The sequence below is a fragment of the Entelurus aequoreus genome, linkage group LG07, assembly GCF_033978785.1.
Source record: "Entelurus aequoreus isolate RoL-2023_Sb linkage group LG07, RoL_Eaeq_v1.1, whole genome shotgun sequence".
Taxonomy (NCBI): domain Eukaryota; kingdom Metazoa; phylum Chordata; class Actinopteri; order Syngnathiformes; family Syngnathidae; genus Entelurus; species Entelurus aequoreus.
This window is the reverse complement of record NC_084737.1, coordinates 69251085-69268533: the sequence shown is the minus strand read 5'-3', so window position 1 is coordinate 69268533 and position 17449 is coordinate 69251085. Positions and strand designations below refer to the sequence as shown.

General features: G+C 40.2%; 1 protein-coding gene across 1 annotated transcript in view; it reads left to right on the top strand.

The window, feature by feature from the left end:
• si:dkey-178k16.1 (band 4.1-like protein 1) overlaps positions 1 to 16710 on the top strand; it is a 95334-nt gene extending 78624 nt beyond the window's left edge. Inside the window, exons 17-23 of the mRNA XM_062054351.1 lie at positions 3913 to 4320; positions 6152 to 6364; positions 7923 to 7982; positions 10489 to 10578; positions 10711 to 10791; positions 10869 to 10982; positions 15012 to 16710. Of these exons, the coding sequence (XP_061910335.1) occupies positions 3913 to 4320; positions 6152 to 6364; positions 7923 to 7982; positions 10489 to 10578; positions 10711 to 10791; positions 10869 to 10982; positions 15012 to 15017 (972 nt within the window). The 3' untranslated portion in view covers positions 15018 to 16710. The remainder of the gene's footprint in view (positions 1 to 3912; positions 4321 to 6151; positions 6365 to 7922; positions 7983 to 10488; positions 10579 to 10710; positions 10792 to 10868; positions 10983 to 15011) is intronic.
• Positions 16711 to 17449: the final 739 nt, after the last annotated feature.

Genomic DNA, 17449 nt, shown 5'->3' with positions numbered 1-17449 from the left:
TTTTCTCCTCCAAACATATTGCTGGGTATTCTGGCCAAACAGCTATTCTTTTGTTTCATCTGGAGGAAAGTTCTGTGGTCAGATGAAACAAAAATGTAGCTCTTTGGCCACAATACCCAGCAATATGTTTGGAACACACGTCAAAAGTGGTAAAGGAATGGCTAAATTAGGCTAGAATTAAGGTTTTTTGAATGGCCTTCCCAAAGTCCTGACTTAAACGTGTGGACAATGCTGAAGAAACAAGTCCATGTCAGAGAACCAACACATTTAGCTGAACTGCACCAATTTTGTCAAGAGGAGTGGTCAAAAATTCAACCAGAAGCTTGCCAGAAGCTTGTGGATGGCTAACAAAAGTGCCTTATTCCAGTGAAACTCGCCAAGGGACATGTAACCAAATATTAACATTGCTGTATGTATACTTTTCACCCAGCAGATTTGGTCACATTTTCAGTAGACCCATAATAAATTCATAAAAGAACCAAACTTCATGAATGTTTTTTGTGACAAACAAGTATGTGCTCCAATCACTCTATCACAAAAAAATAAGAGTTCTACAAATTATTGGAAACTCAAGACAGCCATGTCATTATGTTCTTTACAAGTGTATGTAAACGTTTGACCATGACTGTACATACAGTTTAGATATATACATTGTATACATGCATTATATACACATACATAATTTTTTTTTTAATTTGTTGAAAGGACTAGTTGGTACAATCCCTGGGGACTCTGCATGGCAGGGGCGTCCTCCTCCCTGAGCCAGGCTTGCACCTGACCGCATACCTAAGTGAGGCTAGGTGACACTGCTGGGAGGCTTTTCCACCATTGGGACACATCTTCAGTTGTGTGCCCCAGCGTCACAGGGTGTTTCGGCCCGGCTTACCACAAGACACCCTCTGCTGAGGAAGGGCCCACCCCAGGGTGATCAAATCCCTGGGTGTGTGCGTCCCATTAGGTGTTAGCCTTAGCAGCCCAGCTGGTGTCACTCCTCCTCAACCACAACCAATGGCTCGTCCTCTCTGCTGTGTTGGCCAGCTCTTTAATGGCCTGTCTGTGAGCCTGCCCCCTGACTCCAACCTCCCTGAGGAGCTTTGCTGTTGTGCTAGCTACAAAGCCCCTACAGCCCACCTCCACTGGGCGCACCCTTACCCTCCAGCCTCTGTCCTCTGCCTCAGCTGCAAGGTTGGAGTACCGCAGCTTCTTGCGTTCATACGCTTCTTCGATGGCATCCTCCCACGGAACTGTCAGTTCAATGATATAGACAATATGGCAGGTTTCAGACCATAGGACGAGGTCTGGACGCAGGGTGGTCGTTGCGATCGCCGGGGGGAAAATTAGCCTCTGATCTAAGTCGACTCGCATCTGCCAGTCCCTGGTTGCATTCAATGGGCTTAGCTCAGGATTTGAAGGTCTTGTCTTCAGCTTTTCCCCCTCCCGAACAAACGCTGGTAGGTGTCGGCACACATCCTGGTTGTTGATGGGTTGGGTGTTGATGGATATCCTCCTGCATTCAAGTTTGTCAGCTAGACATCTGAGGACCTGGTTATGTCTCCACGTATATCTGCCTTGAGTGAGGCTGGTTCTACAGCCAACCATATGTATATGTATATATACATACAAACATATACATACTGAACAAAAATATAAACACAACACTTGTTTTTGCTCTCATTTTTCATGAGTTTAACTCAAAGATCCAAAACTTTTACTATATACACAAAATACTATTCCGCTCAAATATTGATCTAAATATGTGCTAGTGAGCATTTCTTCTTTGCCAATACTATCCATTCCACCTCATAGGTGTGACATATCAATTAGCTGATTCAACAGCATGATTATTGCACAGGTGTGTCTAAGTCTGCCCACATAAGAGGCCACTCTGAAATGTGCAGATTTGCTTTGCCAGGATACATGCTAACAAATGAAGATTATAGACTTTTGGGAAAAATCAAAACCATTTCATAGACTAAATACTAGAATTTAGGTTTAAATGTAGTGTTTAGGCCAGTAGTGAAGGTTCAGAAAGCCCACTACTGAGCCTAAAAAATCAAATCAAATTGTGGCGGCGTGGCTCAGTTGGTTGAGCGGCCATGCCAGCAACGTGAGGGTTCCAGGTTTGATTCCCGCTTCCGCCATCCTAGTCACTGCCGGTGTGTCCTTGAGCAAGACACTTTACCCACCTGCTCCCAGTTCCACCCACACTGGTTTAAATGTAGATATTGGGTTTCAATATGTAAAGTGCTTTGAGTCACTAGAGAAAAGCACTGTATAGAATTCACTTGACTTATAATAAAAGAAAAACATCTAATATTGCAAGAATAAAGTCGTAGTTCTACTTGTAATATTTTGTTGTTCTTTTTAGTATGAGTGCTACTGTACTTTGTACTGTACACCTTTGTTTTAAAAAAGAGCATTTTTGTTTTTTCAAGGCAGAAATCTTGATTGAAGTATTGTAATGGATCTTAAAGGCCTACTGAAATGAAATGTTCTTATTTAAACGGGGATAGCAGGTCCATTCTATGTGTCATACTTGATCATTTCGCGATATTGCCATATTTTTGCTGAAAGGATTTAGTAGAGAACATCGATGATAAAGTTCGCAACTTTTGGTTGCTGATAAAAAAGCCTTGCCTGTACCGGAAGTAGCGTGACGTCACAGGTTGTGGAGCGCCTCACATCTGCACATTGTTTACAATCATTCCCACCAGCAGCGAGAGTGATTCGGACCGAGAAAGCGACGATTACCCCATTAATTTGAGCGAGGATGAAAGATTTGTGGATGAGGAAAGTGAGAGTGAAGGATTAGAGGGCAGTGGAAGCGATTCAGATAGGGAAGATGCTGTGAGAGGCGGGTGGGACCTGATATTCAGCTGGGAATGACTAAAACAGTAAATAAACACAAGACATATATATATATACTCTATTAGCCACATCACGAGTGGGGGAAGAGTGGATTGTGAGATCGACAGGCGGATCGGTGCGGCGTCTTCAGTAATGCAGACGCTGTATCGATCCGTTGTGGTGAAGAAGGAGCTGAGCCGGAAGGCAAAGCTCTCAATTTACCGGTCGATCTACGTTCCCATCCTCACCTATGGTCATGAGCTTTGGGTTATGGACAAGATCACGGATACAGGCGGCCGAAATGAGTTTCCTCCGCCGGGTGGCGGAGCTCTCCCTTAGAGATAGGGTGAGAAGCTCTGCCATCCGGGAGGAGCTCAAAGTAAAGCCGATGCTCCTCCACATCTGGAGGAGCCAGATGAGGTGGTTCGGGCATCTGGTCAGGATGCCACCCGAACGCCTCCCTAGGGAGGTGTTTAGGGCACGTCCAACTGGTAGGAGGCCACGGGGAAGACCCAGGACACGTTGGGAAGACTATGTCTCCCGGCTGGCCTGGGAACGCCTCGGGATCCCCCGGGAGGAGCTGGACGAAGTGGCTGGGGAGAGGAAAGTCTGGGCTTCCCTACTTAGGCTGCTGCCCCCGCGACCCGACCTCGGATAAGCGGAAGAAGATGGATGGATGGATGGATGGATAGCCACAACACAACCAGGCTCATATTTAATATGCCACAAATTAATCCGCATAACAAACACCTCCCCCCTCCTGTCCATATAACCCACCAATACAAATCAAACACCCGCACAACACACTCAATCCCACAGCCCAAAGTACCGTTCACCTCCGTAAAGTTCATACAGCACATATATTTCCCCAAAGTTACGTACGTGACATGCACATATCATCATTGATATACAAACTATCAGACTGCATGGTCGGTAGTAGTGGGTTTCAGTAGGCCTTTAAGTTTTAGGATGGCAAGAGCGGTAGTTTCTTAAATCAAAAACAGGCCTCCAGAATATTCAGTTCTTCATCTATTTAGTATCTGACATGTTGTGGACTTACTTTAGCGGGAGCTTTGGGAGAGACGCCTGGGCTCAACCTCAGAGGACGACCAAGACCACGACATCTCGTACCTAAAGGAAACCCACCTCGGCATCGAGCGCAAATGTTCCAGCATCACAGTCAGCTCCACGTCCAGCCTGGAGGCCGAGGTGGACTTCACCGTCCTCACAGACCTGCACACGGGAATGGAGGAGTTCTCCCGAGGGATGTCAGAGCTGGGCGAGCGGGACCTGTCGCCTGACGGGGGTCTGCGCTTCGGGATTGACTTCCTCCAGCAGCAAGGCCCCTCGGAGTTACCACTGCCTCCTTTGGTGTCCGCCCATCCTTTGTCCAAAGCGGTGAGCAGCAGTCCTCCAGCCAAGCACATCCAGACTGAAGAAGTGCGGACAGAAGCCAAAAGGCCTGATGTGCAGGTACAGCGAATGTTAGCATGAAGTAGCTTATTTGGTCATTTTGACTGCCTAAAACTATACTGTAAGACACATAGTCTTTAAAGTAACACTTATGTGAAATGAGACATATTTCCCTTCATGGAGGGGTGAAAATACTATCATTAAACTCAGAATATCTGAAAATATATCTGGATTAGCATGTTAGCTTTGTAGCACTATTATAAGTAGAGATGTCCGATAATGGCTTTTTTGCCGATATCCGATATTCCGATATTGTCCAACTCTTAAATACCGATTCCGATATCAACCGATAGCGATATATACAGTTGTGCAATCAACACATTATTATGCCTAATTTTGTTGTGATGCCCCGCTGGATGCATTAAACAATGTAACAAGGTTTTCCAAAATAAATCAACTCAAGTCATGGAAAAGAATGCCAACATGGCACTGCCATATTTATTATTGAAGTCACAAAGTGCATAATTTTTTTAACATGCCTCAAAACAGTAGCTTGGAATTTGGGACATGCTCTCCCTGAGAGAGCATTAGAAGGTTGAGGTGGGCGGGGTTTGAGGGGTGGGGGAGGGGGGTTGAGGTAGGGGGTAGCGGGGGGTGTATATTGTAGCGTCCCGGAAGAGTTAGTGCTGCAAGGGGTTCTGGGTATTTGTCCCGAAATGTGTTTGTCATTCTTGTTTGCTGTGGGTTCACAGTGTGGTGCATATTTGTAACAGTGTTAAAGTTGTTTATACGGCTACTCTCAGTGTGACCTGTATGGCTGTTGACCAAGTATGCCTTGCATTCGCTTGTGTGTGTGAAAAGCCGTAAATCTTATGTGACTGGGCCGGCACGCAAAGGCAGTGCCTTTAAGGTTTATTGGCGCTCTGTACTTCTCCCTACGTCAGTGTACACAGCGGCGTTTTAAAAAGTCATACATTTTACTTTTTTGAAACCGATACAGATAATTTTGAAACCGATATCGATAATTTCCCATATTACATTTTAAAGCATTATCGGCCGATAATATCGGCAGTCCGATATTATCGGACATCCCTATTTGTAAGAAAATGGTTAGATCCGAACCCAAACCCTTATCTTAGTACCACACACTATGCTAAATAACCAGAGAGCAAGACTGACCAGGGACAAAGTAGTTATTTTTTCAATTAAGTTGAGTTACAAATGAATCTACAGTATTACAAATTACAACAACTACAGTATATACAGTAGCTAAAGTACCTACCTGAATAACAGCAATGGGAAACAAAAGCGGACGTAGCAACATTTTGAAATGTCACCATTAAGGACCCAATGGAGCCCTTATCTGTGGAGAGCCGTCCTTATACATGCCTGTCCATTATTCCATTTACCAAGAACATTAACAACATTGGCTCGGACTGCCAACTTCCTGAAAAATAAATAAAGGACACCTTATTGGCAGGGCCAGACTTGGTTGTCCTTTGTCCTTTTGTATTTATGTGATACCATTGTTATGCTAATAATTTTGAAAATAGTTGTTATTGCTCACTGATTTGTTTTTTTAAAAGTTCAAACACCAGAAAGTATATGGATAACTAAGTCTAGTAAGCAGATAACTCAATGTCTCACCTTAGCAGCAGCGAGCTAACTCGCAAATGGGAGATGGCAGTAGAGTATTGAACGTCTTAAAGTGTGTTTTGTGGCATGTTTGTATGTTTTGTTACTATTAGTAGGCACTCTCTCATTACTGCCATCCACAGGACTGAAATGGAAGAGTATCATTCAGCGCAATTACGATATTCTTCAAATAAGTCAGACGCGTCAATTTTGTCTCAATTCTTAAAAAGAGTCTACTTGTTTTCTTCTCTCCAAGCCTGTAGTGCCTAAGAAGCCAAAGAGGTCAGTACCGGTGTCTTCTTCAGTGGACAGGGAGCCATCACACTGCCGGGTCCCCAGCGCCGCACCTCTGAGTCGGGAAGCCAGTGATGTCATGGCCTCAGCCACCGTCAAGAAAACCGACATTCGGACGGAGACCCAGCCCAATGGGTCAGAGGTCACGACAACGATAGTGGAGTTCGCAGATCAGGTCAGTCCACAAGTGTATTCCAGGGAAGTTATTGCAGATGAGGGCAGCGTACTACAAAAGCAAAGTAAATGTAAAAACAGATATTATATGACAAAATACATTTAAAAGTACAAACAAAAAAAATTCAAGATTGTATTATTTAATAAAATACTTTAAAAATTATACAAAAATTTAGTTTTGATGAAAAACCTGTAATATTTAAAAGATAAAGTTGTATTTTAATGAGAATATTTTTTTAGGGTACAAAAGACAGAAGGCCTGTGCAATAAATTAGGGACTATATATATTTAAATAAAAAAGTATCTTATTTTACGATCACTGCATATTTTTAGGCACTATTTGCTTGTGAAGTATTACTTGAATTGTTTTAGTATTTATTGATTGTAATATACTGTGCTTACTTCACCTTGCACTTTCAATTACATTGTGTTGTACTTATTTACAATGACAATAAATTAATCTACAGTACTGGCCAGAAGTTTGGACACACTTTCTCCTCATTCAATGCGTTTTCTTTATTTTCATGACTATTTACATTGTAGAATGTCACTGAAGGCATCAAAACTATGAATGAACACATGTGGAGTTGTGTACTTAACAAAAAAAGGTGAAATAACTGAAAACATGTTTTGTATTTTAGTTTCCTCAAAATAGCCGCCCTTTGCTCTGATTACTGCTTTGCACACTCTTGGCATTCTCTACATGAGCTTCAAGCACACGTTCGAAGTGAAAAACATTTCAGGTGACTACCTCTTGAAGCTCATCGAGATAAAATGCCCAGAGTGTGCAAAAAAGTAATCAGAGCAAAGGGTGGCTATTTTGAAGAAACTACAATATGAAACATGTTTCCAGTTATTTCACCTTTTTTTGTTAAGTATATAACTCCACATGTGTTCATTCATAGTTTTGATGCCTTCAGTGAAAATCTACAATGTGAATAGTCATGAAAATATAGAAAACCCATTAAATGAGAAGGTGTTTTCCAAACTTTTGGCCTGTACTGTATATGTCCCAATAAAAAATGTTCTTCCCCCATAAAAAGCATTGATTGTAATTCATCAAATTATTATAATACAGGGATTCTCAAACTGTGGTACATGCATCCCTAGTGGTACGCAGGCTCTGTATAGTGGTACGCCAAAGAATCACTTGATTAAAGTAGTGTTTTATTTTCCTACATTCAAACACAGTGTTACTGTTCAAACTGTGTGCAATGTTACAGTGGCCAAAAATATTAAAACCTCGGCCTTGTTTTTAATGAATACCTAGGCCTACTATGCTACTGTATTTTCATGTTGGTCACTATGGTGGTACTCGGGGAACCAGGTGAAAAAAAGTTTGAGAGCCACTGTATTAATAATAATCATAATAATATGTCCTTCACATAACATGTAATACTATGAGACTCTTTTTAGTATGGGTTTTATACTGAACTGTGTAGGGACCCCAAACACAGGATGACGGGTGATGTGTATCATCAGTGTCAAATGCAGAACAAATATTGTATTTATCATCATTCAAGCAAATCACAATTTATTTTTTGTTTTTTTTATCGCAGGATCACGGTATCACAAGTCTGAGCGACATGTCTTACTCTACGAGACAGAGTGTCTCCCCTGTGAGTATGAAGTGCACGACCACGCTTTTAATCTCTCCATCTTCCTTGGGTTCAAACCTACATACTCGTCCACATACCGTATTTTCCGGACCATAGGGCGCACCGGATATAAGGCGCACTGCCGATGAATGGTCCATTTTCGATCTTTTTTCATAAATAAGGCACACCGGATTATAGGGCGCATTAAATGAGTCATATTATTATAATTTTTTTCTAAATGTAAACACTTCCTTGTGGTCTACATAGACTACCGTTCAAAAGTTTGGGGTATCATTGAAATGTCCTTGTTTTTGAAGGAAAAGCACTGTACTTTTCAATGAAGATAACTTTAAACTAGTCTTAACTTTAAAGAAATACACTCTATACATTGCTAATGTGGTAAATGACTATTCTAGCTGCAAATGTCTGGTTTTTGGTGCAATATCTACATAGGTGTATAGAGGCCCATTTCCAGAAACTATCACTCCAGTGTTCTAATGGTACAATGTGTTTGCTCATTGGCTCAGAAGGCTAATTGATGATTAGAAAACCCTTGTGCAATCATGTTCACACATCTGAAAACAGTTTAGCTCGTTACAGAAGCTACAAAACTGACCTTCCTTTAAGCAGATTGAGTTTCTGGAGCATCACATTTGTGGAGTCAATTAAACGCTCAAAACGGCCAGAAAAAGAGAACTTTCATCTGAAACTCGACAGTCTATTCTTGTTCTTAGAAATTAAGGCTATTCCACAAAATTGTTTGGGTGACCCCAAACTTTTGAACGGTAGTGTATGTGGTCCCCAACCTTTTTGTAACTGCGGACCGGTCAACGCTTGAAAATGTGTCCCACGGACCGGGGGGGGGTCTGCTATTAAACATCAGCATAGCCATTAGAGACGTAATATTTCTAATCTGTATCAATATTACAGTGGACATCACAACATAGCTAGGCTGTTAACTTGTTAGAAGCCACAGGTGCTTAGTGTGACGTCATATAGGTCAACCGGAAAATAAATACATCAAACGTGCTAAAAGGAAATAAAAGCAGCACGGTGTGACAGGGGTTAGGACGTGTGCCTCACAATACGAAAGTCCTGGGTTCGATCCTGGGCTCGGGATCTTTCTGTGTGGAGTTTGCATGTTCTCTGCGTGGTTTCCTCCGGGTACTCCGGCTTCCTCCCACCTCCAAAGACATGCACCTGGGGATAGGTTGATTGGTAACACTAAATTGGCCCTAGTGTGTGAATGTGAGTGTGAATGTTGTCTGTCTATCTGTGTTGGCCTTGTGATGAGAGGACGACCTTGTCCAGGGTGTACGCCGCCTTCGTGTGCAGCTGGGATAGGTTCCAGCACCCCCCGCGACCCCGTAAGGGACAAGCGGGAGAAAATGGATGGATGGAAAAGGAAATAAGCGCCCCCCCCCAGCGTACGGGAGGCACACTGCATATGACCAATAGTCACATTAGAGAGAGTGCATGGTCACTTGGACTTCACATGTAGGTGTGAAAATACAAAAAAACTAACTATTTGAGAAATTTCCATGCACTAATTTAGTGCATGTAAACATAGTGGTTGAGTCTGCTTAATTATCCTGTAAGAAAATTAAACAGACACGGAACAACTCTGAAATATTCATGTCGATGTATTAATAATGCTGATTTTAGTTCAATTACAAGACCAACATTTTCAATTTTGACTCTTTTGAGTGTTCGCTATGCCCTGTTAATATAAATATATTGGTATACTATGTGGGATCACAGTGTGGGGCGATTTCTGAACTGAATCGCAAGATGGATCACATCATGGAGAAGCTTGCTGAAAGGGAAAAATTGGATATGAGAGCCAACATGGACGGATAGAACAGACAAGCCATTGTAATATCTGCTCGCGGAAAAACAAAAATCCTAATCTACGATTTGACTCCCTTGAATGGCCTTGATGCAACAACAGGAGCAGGCTGTTCTGTAAACATCCCCCGAGGACTCTCAAAGATGGACGCTTTTGACCTCCCTCCCTCCTCAACGACACCTGGAAGTTGAAATTTTGCTTGCATTGCATGCAGAACGGCCCAATGGACACAACACCACTACACCCAAAGACAATGGGCATATACACAAACACACTCCCCACCCCCACCCCACGCCTTCACCACCGCTTGATTCCCCTTTGGGGTGATGGACGGCTGAATAGCGTTTTATAGTAGGGCCCCAACTTTTTTCCCTTGGACTCAGTTTGGACCCCTCCCGAGGGTCCAGCCTTTGACTGATATTTTTTACTCTTCCCCCCTTTCCCAATATCACCTTTTTCCCACCTTTTTTAAGGAGCGCCTTCAGTGGCTGATCCGTTGGCGGTCCTGTCTTGTCTCCCTGTAACGTATGTCTGCTCTTAGTGGGACTGTGCCGAAATGTAATTTCAGTTCTTATGTGTCTTGTACATGTTAAAGAATGGACAATAATAAAGCATCCTGAATACTGTAATTATATATCAGTCTTGGATGATCAATTATATATACGTCTTCTCCAACAGGTGCATATAGGCAGTCTTGCAAGAGAGGCGTCAGGGTCGCCCATCCTCGTCAATGAAAACGTTACCTCCGCAACCACACAGGTCACCAAGGTACAGAATAAGGACAGACAAATAAAGCTTCTGATTTAATACGTTCACAGCGACAAAAGGTCGTTTGTTCCAGTCTGACATGCTGTGTAACGTGTTGTGTTGTTGAGTGTGTGCTATCACTGTGTACTGCAGACGGTGAAAGGAGGCTACTCAGAGACCAGAATTGAGAAGAGGATCATCATCACAGGAGATGATGATGTGGACCAGGAACAGGTGAAGTGCACACCTTCATACAAACAACATGTACGGCATTGTGTTCAACCATTACCACTACTACGATGTGCTGACAGGCTCTGGCCATCGCAATCCAAGAGGCCAGGCAGCAGCATCCAGACATGCAGGTGACCAAGGCCGTAGTTGTCAGGGAAACAGAATCATCCGTTGAGGAGCAACCCACATCAGGGGTACAAGTGCCCGTCTTCACCTCAATATAACATTGACTGCATGATTTAAAGTTGAAGTAAGGAGAAACTGTCCTTAGGTTTTTCAGTACTTAACAGACAAGTGTTCACTGTGAAGTACTGCAATTATTGTTTAAGTAGACTCTGACATGGCCGCTTCACAATGTTGTGTGCATCCATATTTATGAGAGCAATGCGCCTTATTAAAGGGAAACTGCACTTTTTTGGGGGGGAATTTGCCCATCGTTCACAATCAATATGAAAGACATTACGACAGATGTATTTTTTTTTTTAATGCAATCTAAATAGTAAATAAATGCGACCAAATCTGTGCTTACAATGGAGCCTTTGGGAGTTGCACTATTTTGCCTATAAAAGCCCTTAAATTTTTTTACTTAAACGGGGATAGCAGATCCATTCTATGTGTCATACTTGATCATTTTGCGATATTGCCATATTTTTGCTGAAATGATTTAGTAGAGAACATCGACGATAAAGTTCGCAACTTTTGGTCGCTGATAAAAAAAGCCTTGCCTGTACCGGAAGTAGCGTGACGTCACAGGTTGAAGGACTCCTCACATTTCCCCATTGTTTTCAATGCAGCGAGAGCGATTCGGACCGAGAAAGCGACGATTACCCCATTAATTTGAGCCAGGATGAAAGATTTGTGGATGAGGAATGTGAGAGTGAAGGATTAGAGTGCAGTGCAGGACGAATTTTTTTCGCTCCGACCGTAACTTAGGTACATTGGATTCCACACTCTTTCCTTTTTCTATTGTGGATCACGGATTTGTATTTTAAACCACCTCGGATACTATTTCCTCTTGAAAATGAGAGTCGGGAACGCGAAATGGACATTCACAGTGACTTTTATCTCCACGACAATACTTCGGCGAAACACTTTAGCTACGGAGCTAACGTGATGGCATCGGGCTTAACTGCAGATAGAAACAAAAGATAGACAGAAGGATAGACAGAAAATCAACAATACTATTAAACCATGGACATGTAACTACACGGTTAATGCTTTCCAGCCTGGCGAAGCTTAACAATGCTGTTGCTAACGACGCCATTGAAGCTAACTTAGCTACGGGACCTCTTCAGAGCTATGATAAAAACATTAGCGCTCCACCTACGCCAGCCCTCATCTGCTCATCAACACCTGTGCTCACCTGCGTTCCAGCGATCGACGGCGCAAACAAGGACTACACCCGTTAATCGATGCGGTCGGTGGCTAGCGTCGGATAGCGCGTCTGCTATCCAGCTCAAAGTCCTCCTGGTTGTGTTGCTGCAGCCAGCCGCTAATACATCGATCCCACCTACAGCTTTCTTCTTTGCAGTCTCCATTGTTCATTAAACAAATTGCAAAAGATTCACCAACACAGATGTCCAGAATACTGTGGAATTTTGCGATGAAAACAGAGCTGTTTGTATTGTGATACAATGTGTCTGAATACTTCCGTTTCAACGATTGACGTCACGCGCAAACGTCATCATACGTTTTCAACTGGAAGTTTCGCGGGAAATGTAAAATTGCACTTTATAAGTTAACCCGGCCGTATTGGCATGTGTTGCAATGTTAAGATTTCATCATTGATATATAAACTATCAGACTGTGTGGTCGGTAGTAGTGGGTTTCAGTAGGCCTTTAAAAAACATCCAAACACCCCCATTACGGTTTTATATACATTATGTAAATATATATGTAATCTAGTAACGGGCACATTTATAATGACATTTAATATTTTTGTATTTTGACCATTTTAAGCACAATTCACAATTCATCACAATGTTTTTAGTTATTTTTTTCAACAACACTGCAGACTATATGAGAGCCAACAAACATAATACACTATCACTTACTGTACAATGTCCGCTGTCATTAGGATGCTGACTGCTAGGATGTTCATATATTCCCATTTTGATGTAGAATGACTCATAATCCTTGTGAAGAAAAGGGGGGTGGAGCCAAGCGTCTTTTTGTTTCGTTCTCCATTACCGGGTCTAAATTGGCTGTCAAAGTGTACCATCTTGTCGGATTACATCCTCGTCCTTCTACTATCCAGGTGAGAGGCATAAAGTATAATCTAGAATAAAGTTTGACGAGCAAAGAAATGAGGAAGCGGCTCATCAGTCGATCATGTCAACATTGGCATTGGTTTGTCTGCGTTAGCGCTTATAATAACAATGTCACTAATACTTGGTTAATATTTGAGTCAAGAAATGTAAATGGAGTTGGCGGTTTTTGGATGGTTATTTATTGGGTTTTATGGTCGGAATAGAGGACCTCCCATTGGCTCCGCTGTAAGCGGACTTTCATTTAGGTTTATTTACGAGTTAGAATGCAATAAAAAACATAATACATCCGTTATAAATATTTATATACACATGTACAGTATATATTTATATATACATATGTATATATTTGTACATATATATGTGTGTGTATATATATATATATATATATATATATATATATATATATATATATATATTATATATATATATATATATATATATATATATACATATATATATATGTTAGGTCAGGAAAAAAATCACAGAGGCTATATCATCCCTACAAGCCTGTTTCACAGGTTTCCCTGTGCATTTGTCTTAACTTTTATTAGGTATTATTGTATATAAAATCCCCTGACGAGCAGGAAAACCTGCGAAACAGTCTTGTAGGGATGATATAGCCTCTGTGTTTTTTTCTGACCTAACGTATATTCTGCTCTACCCCGGTATTGAGCACTGTATAACGGTTAAACCACTGAAACCTCGACTAATATATATAGATAGATAGATAGATAGATAGATAGATAGATAGATAGATAGATAGATAGATAGATAGATGCATATGTGTGTGTGTGTATATATATATATATATATATATATATATATATATATATATATATATATATATATATATATATATATATATATATATATATATATATATATATATATATATATATATATATATATATATATATACACGTATATATGCATTTGTATATAAATGCATATGTTTATATATATACATATACATATACAGTATATGTATATATATGCATATGTATATATGTATGTATACATACATACATTTATATGTATATATATGCATATGTGTATATATATATATTTACGTATATATACATTTGTATATATATGCATATGTTTATATATATATATATATATATATATATATATATATATATATATATATATATATATATATATATATATATATATATATATATATATATATATATACGTCTATATATATATAGATGATACATGTATATATGTATACATACATACATATATATGCACATATGTAAATATATGCACATGTTCATACATACATATATATATATATATATGTATGCATATATATGCATATATGTGTGTGTGTGTGTGTGTATGACTTATTGTAACTAAGACTCCTTATTTATTTGCCTAAAAATGATAAAAGTATCTAAACAATACTGCCTAATATTATTATACAAAAGGTCAAGACGCCACCCACCCTTTGCAGTTGAGTAAATAAACATGGGCCACTATATGAGAAAAAACAGTTGAAAAATTGTTCTTAACAGACTTAATCCTTTTTTTTTTTTTAGGTGATTACTTTTAATTGTGTATCAAATACCTATATCTTTACAAAGATCCATTTTTCAAATAAGCTTAGTAATCTCTGTAGTTGAGTAAAAGGCTATCTTACGTTTTCCGCCACACTTTAATTAGATATCGTTGTATAGATCACACAGATATATTATTCTTTGTATATATTAGATACCATATATCTTCACAAATATACAGTTTTTAAATAAGTCTATGAATCTCTGCAGTTGAGTGAATAACCACTATTTGAGGAAACAAGTTTGTTTACGCATAAGCTTGCGTACTGGCTGGTCCACCAAGTCTATCTAATGCTAATACATCTCCTATTACGAGCGCCATGTGGAGAATGTTGACAACACATTGTCACATAGTGTGGCTTTAACGCTCCTTCTTTGTCGCCTGTAGTCGTGACTCCCCCAGACGAGAGGCGGCCAAGACGGGGACTCATCATCACCAACTGACAATGGAAACGGGACTTCCCTTTCTAAAATCCACTTTCTTATATTTGATTTCAACCTCACTGAAACCATGTGTTTGATGCAGAATGTTTTGGGAGTGGATGCTGCAAAAAAAAAAAAAACTTTCCTCAACACAAACAATGTGTGTTTGTGCTACATTGGAACATAATTTCATGCATTTTTTTTAATTTTTTTTTTTATCCAAAAGTGCCACGGTGGCAGTGTCAAAAAAAAAAGGAAAAAAAAAGGATGACTTGATGGTGTTGTAGAGTAGAATGTGTGTGATAACCTGTTCTATAATTGCACTGACTGATGATGACAGTAGACTTGAATAGAAAAGAACAACAGCGCCCTCTGGTGGTGAGTATAATGTCAAACGCTGCAGTAGTTTGTCATCATGCATCCCCTCCTATAAGTGTCTCATATTTTTGAGTGTAAATGTACATGTATGAATGTGCAACATGATGGATTGTACATTTCAACTAATTAAGCCTTCTTTTTGCTTCCTGAACCGGCTAATACACTTCCTGTGCTAAGTGCGTTAATGTGTTGCACATTCAAAACTCCCTTTCCCCGGCCTAAATAATGCAACTGCATATTTGTGTAGTAAAAGTAGAATAATGTGTGTTCCGAATCATGTGTGCATGACAATTCCTTTCGTCGACGTCGAGTAGGATGGATTTAAGTCGAATGAGAATGATCATTCATGGATTGCAGTGTAATTAAACAACAAAGCCCTTTCTAATCAAAACAGAGGAAATTAAGCTTCCTGACAGGAAATGAAAGGCGCTCACCAAAATAAAGAGAGGAAATATGACTTAGCCAGTGTACTTAATGTAGTTAATCCTAATACCCACTGATGATGCTTCCCACCACCCTGTTTGTTTTTACAATCAACATGTTTGAAAAAAAAAACCACACATTTCTTTCCCCACTGCAGATTTTTTTAATCCTTTCTGTTTATTTCATTTTAGCCTATTTCTCCGCCAAGTGCAGTATTCTACTTTTGATTTTAACACCCTCGTTGGCTGATTTTTGTAAAGTCAATATTTTAAGCACTGAAGTGCCCCGGGTGTCCAAAAAACTTGGAACGAGTGTCATGAATGTGGTCTTATTACGTGCGAACAAATGTTTACGGAGGTATTAAACATTTACACGTGTAGTGTAACTCTGTTGTGTTCCATAAGAATGATGGGGAGAATGAAACAATGCATACCTTGTAGCTACTATACTGTAGATTTGGTGCAAAGACGTGAGGCCGTGGTCCTGATGAACCAAGATGGGGGGCGTCCATCCGTCACCTACAAGGCAGAAAGCTTTGCGTCACCAACACAGCACCGTTTTTACTTTTCCAGCCATGCCCACAATAACTGAAACCATCCCTCCATCTTCCTGTGGACAACACAGAAAATAGTGCTGACCGAGGCTGACGTGCCACCAAAGTGCTGGGAACTATTGGACTTTGGGCGCCACTGCTGACCCCTCATAACTTGACCCCGGAACCAGGTTCTAATAGTTTCCCTCCCGCACTGCTTCTCTCCGTCGCTTCGTGCTCGTGTCTTTGCTGTACATTGTACTTGCATTCCATTCAAATGAATAAAAAACAAAACAAGATAAGAGATGACATGCGTTTGTCTAACTAATACTTGGTCACTACCCAGCAGGCACAACTTGCATAGGCGCCGATCCCATGGGTGCTTTGGGGGCCCGAGCACCCACTTGGGATTGATGGCATATTTCAATGTGGTGTTCGGGTCTGTGGGACCCATTTTCATTTTTTATTAAAAGAAAAATTATACAATTATTTAATTTTTCTAACTGAGACTCACTGACTTTGGCTCATTTTCTTTGAAGAACATATATCAAAATACATATTTAATGACCACACACCATACACCCCCCCTACACATTTCTATTACATATAAGATGTCCGGGTCCACTGGACCCGGGCCTAATAGAAGTGTGGAAATTGATGTGCTGTGTACCACACACACACACACACACACACACACACACACACACACACAGCAGGCCTAGACAGAAGGAGGACAGAGTGTAGGTACACAGAACATCAGAGAGTCAATTGTTTTTATTTTTTTTATTCATTATTTATTTATTTATTTTTGTAATATATATATTTTTTTATCTTTTATTTTTAATTTTTAATTTTTTTTTTTTTTTTTTTCTATTTTTATACTTTGTAGCACTTTGAGACAAATGTAAAGTGTGTTACAAATGCAATTCATTATTATTATTATTATTATTATTTATTAAATGTGCGAGAAAATGAGAGCAGACAGTGTTGACAAACAATGTTGCAACCTTGTGTATGAACCGCAGGCGCAGAAACAGTCAAGAAGAATCCCTGCGGGATGCAGAAACTGG